The following is a 1,516-nucleotide window of genomic DNA, read 5'->3' as shown; positions in this document are numbered from 1 at the left end:
CCTCCCGACCTTGCCTGCGCCTCTTAACAACCCCCGACCTGCCTGCACCTCTCAACAACCCCCGACCTGCCTGCGCCTCTTAACAACCCCCGACCTGCCTGCACCTTGGCCACCGACTGTAACTGAAGTCATTAGAACTGAAGCACTGAAGACTGGTAAGGAAAAAATAGACTGTCAGCTGCTGGTATTAGGTGCTGGTGTTAGGTGCTGGTTGATCCTCTTGTTCGTTTGGGCCCCAAGCCTCTGAATGTTTCGAATCGTAGACAACTCGACGGAAGAAGGAGTCGGTAAAGAGGGTGGCCTGGACTGCGGATTGGTGGCATGGGCAGTACTGGGCGAGGACGAGGCGTAGTGTGGACTGGAAGTCTGCAGCTTCGGAGGGTGGTTCCTTATCAAATTCGAGTGAGAGATAAATTTGTTCGAACGCGTTGATGAGCCAGTGGCCGAGATGTGTACGAGATTTACGCGATGCACGGTCCAGCATTCGGTGTGCCTGGAGTCGGAAGTCTTCGATGTCTCCAGCGGAGAGCTGGTAGTGTTCGAGTAAGTTCCTGAGGGAGATCAGACGGCCTTGTGTTATGCGTTCGTTAAGGAGTTTGGTGGTGCCGGCGAGATCAAGCGATTTGGTTGATCTGGGCCAGACTTTTTGACGCCAAGTCGTACGCCATGGTTGGTAACTGGCCGTACCCGGCAGCGTCCACACCTCGGCATGCACCGCCCGTCCCGCCTTCATCGTTGGGTTCATAGCTTTGTTGCACTCATTCTGCCAAGTGGAACTCGTGTCCACAGCGCCGGTGAGCTTGATCAAGGGTCGTGGTCGGCACAGGCGGCAAAGATAAGTGTCCTGCACGAGGGTTTGTTGACCGGGGAAGAGCATGCTGTCATCACTATCGCGACCCAGGCCGCTCTCTGCCGTGGTGACAGAATCCTCTTCATCCATCCAGGCGTCCGCGTCCGACAAACTCAGTTGTTTCCGTGGACTGTAAACCAGACGCGGTCGACAAACACCAGCCCAGTACTGCTTGTGGTAAGCGCCGGTGACATCCAACTCTAAATAGTTGGCCAAAAGCGCCTCACGCAACTCCTGAAAGCTCTGCCACGAACTCGTCAACGCCCCACGCGTCGTACATAACGCATCGTACGAAGGCGGGTCGTCGTACTCACACACCACATATGGTGGAGGCGGACCTCGCGGACTCGCAAATTCAGGCGGCTCATAGTCACTAGGCGCCGGCCGCGGCGGTATACCACCTTCTATTCCCGCATCCACTCGACCATCTCCCTCCGGCACGTCCGCCGTACTTGCTAAATTTAGAAGCACACGTTGCGCCAAACGAACACGAACACACTCTTGCGCCAACAAACTGCTGACCCACGCCGTCTCCGCCTCCGCCGCAGCCGCCCGTGCCGCAGCCGACTGCTCCGGCGCAACCGCAGCCACCCTGGACTCCGTCACCGGATCCTGACTCCCGCCGGCCACGGCCTCCGCCTCCGGCGCTTGACTTCCGCCCGCGAC

The 1,516-nt window shown here is 58.0% G+C and overlaps 1 protein-coding gene across 1 annotated transcript; it reads left to right on the top strand.

The window, feature by feature from the left end:
- Nucleotides 1-641: 641 nt before the first annotated feature.
- GNI_182790 (hypothetical protein) lies at nucleotides 642-734 on the top strand (the record flags this gene model as incomplete). The annotated part of the gene is made up of 1 exon (XM_011135239.1): nucleotides 642-734. A coding segment is annotated over one exon (93 nt), but the record flags the coding sequence as incomplete, so codon positions are not given.
- Nucleotides 735-1,516: the final 782 nt, after the last annotated feature.

Source organism: Gregarina niphandrodes, assembly GCF_000223845.1.
Source record: "Gregarina niphandrodes unplaced genomic scaffold scaffold00071, whole genome shotgun sequence".
Classification (NCBI taxonomy): domain Eukaryota; phylum Apicomplexa; class Conoidasida; order Eugregarinorida; family Gregarinidae; genus Gregarina; species Gregarina niphandrodes.
This window is presented reverse-complemented; position numbering and strand designations above follow the sequence as displayed.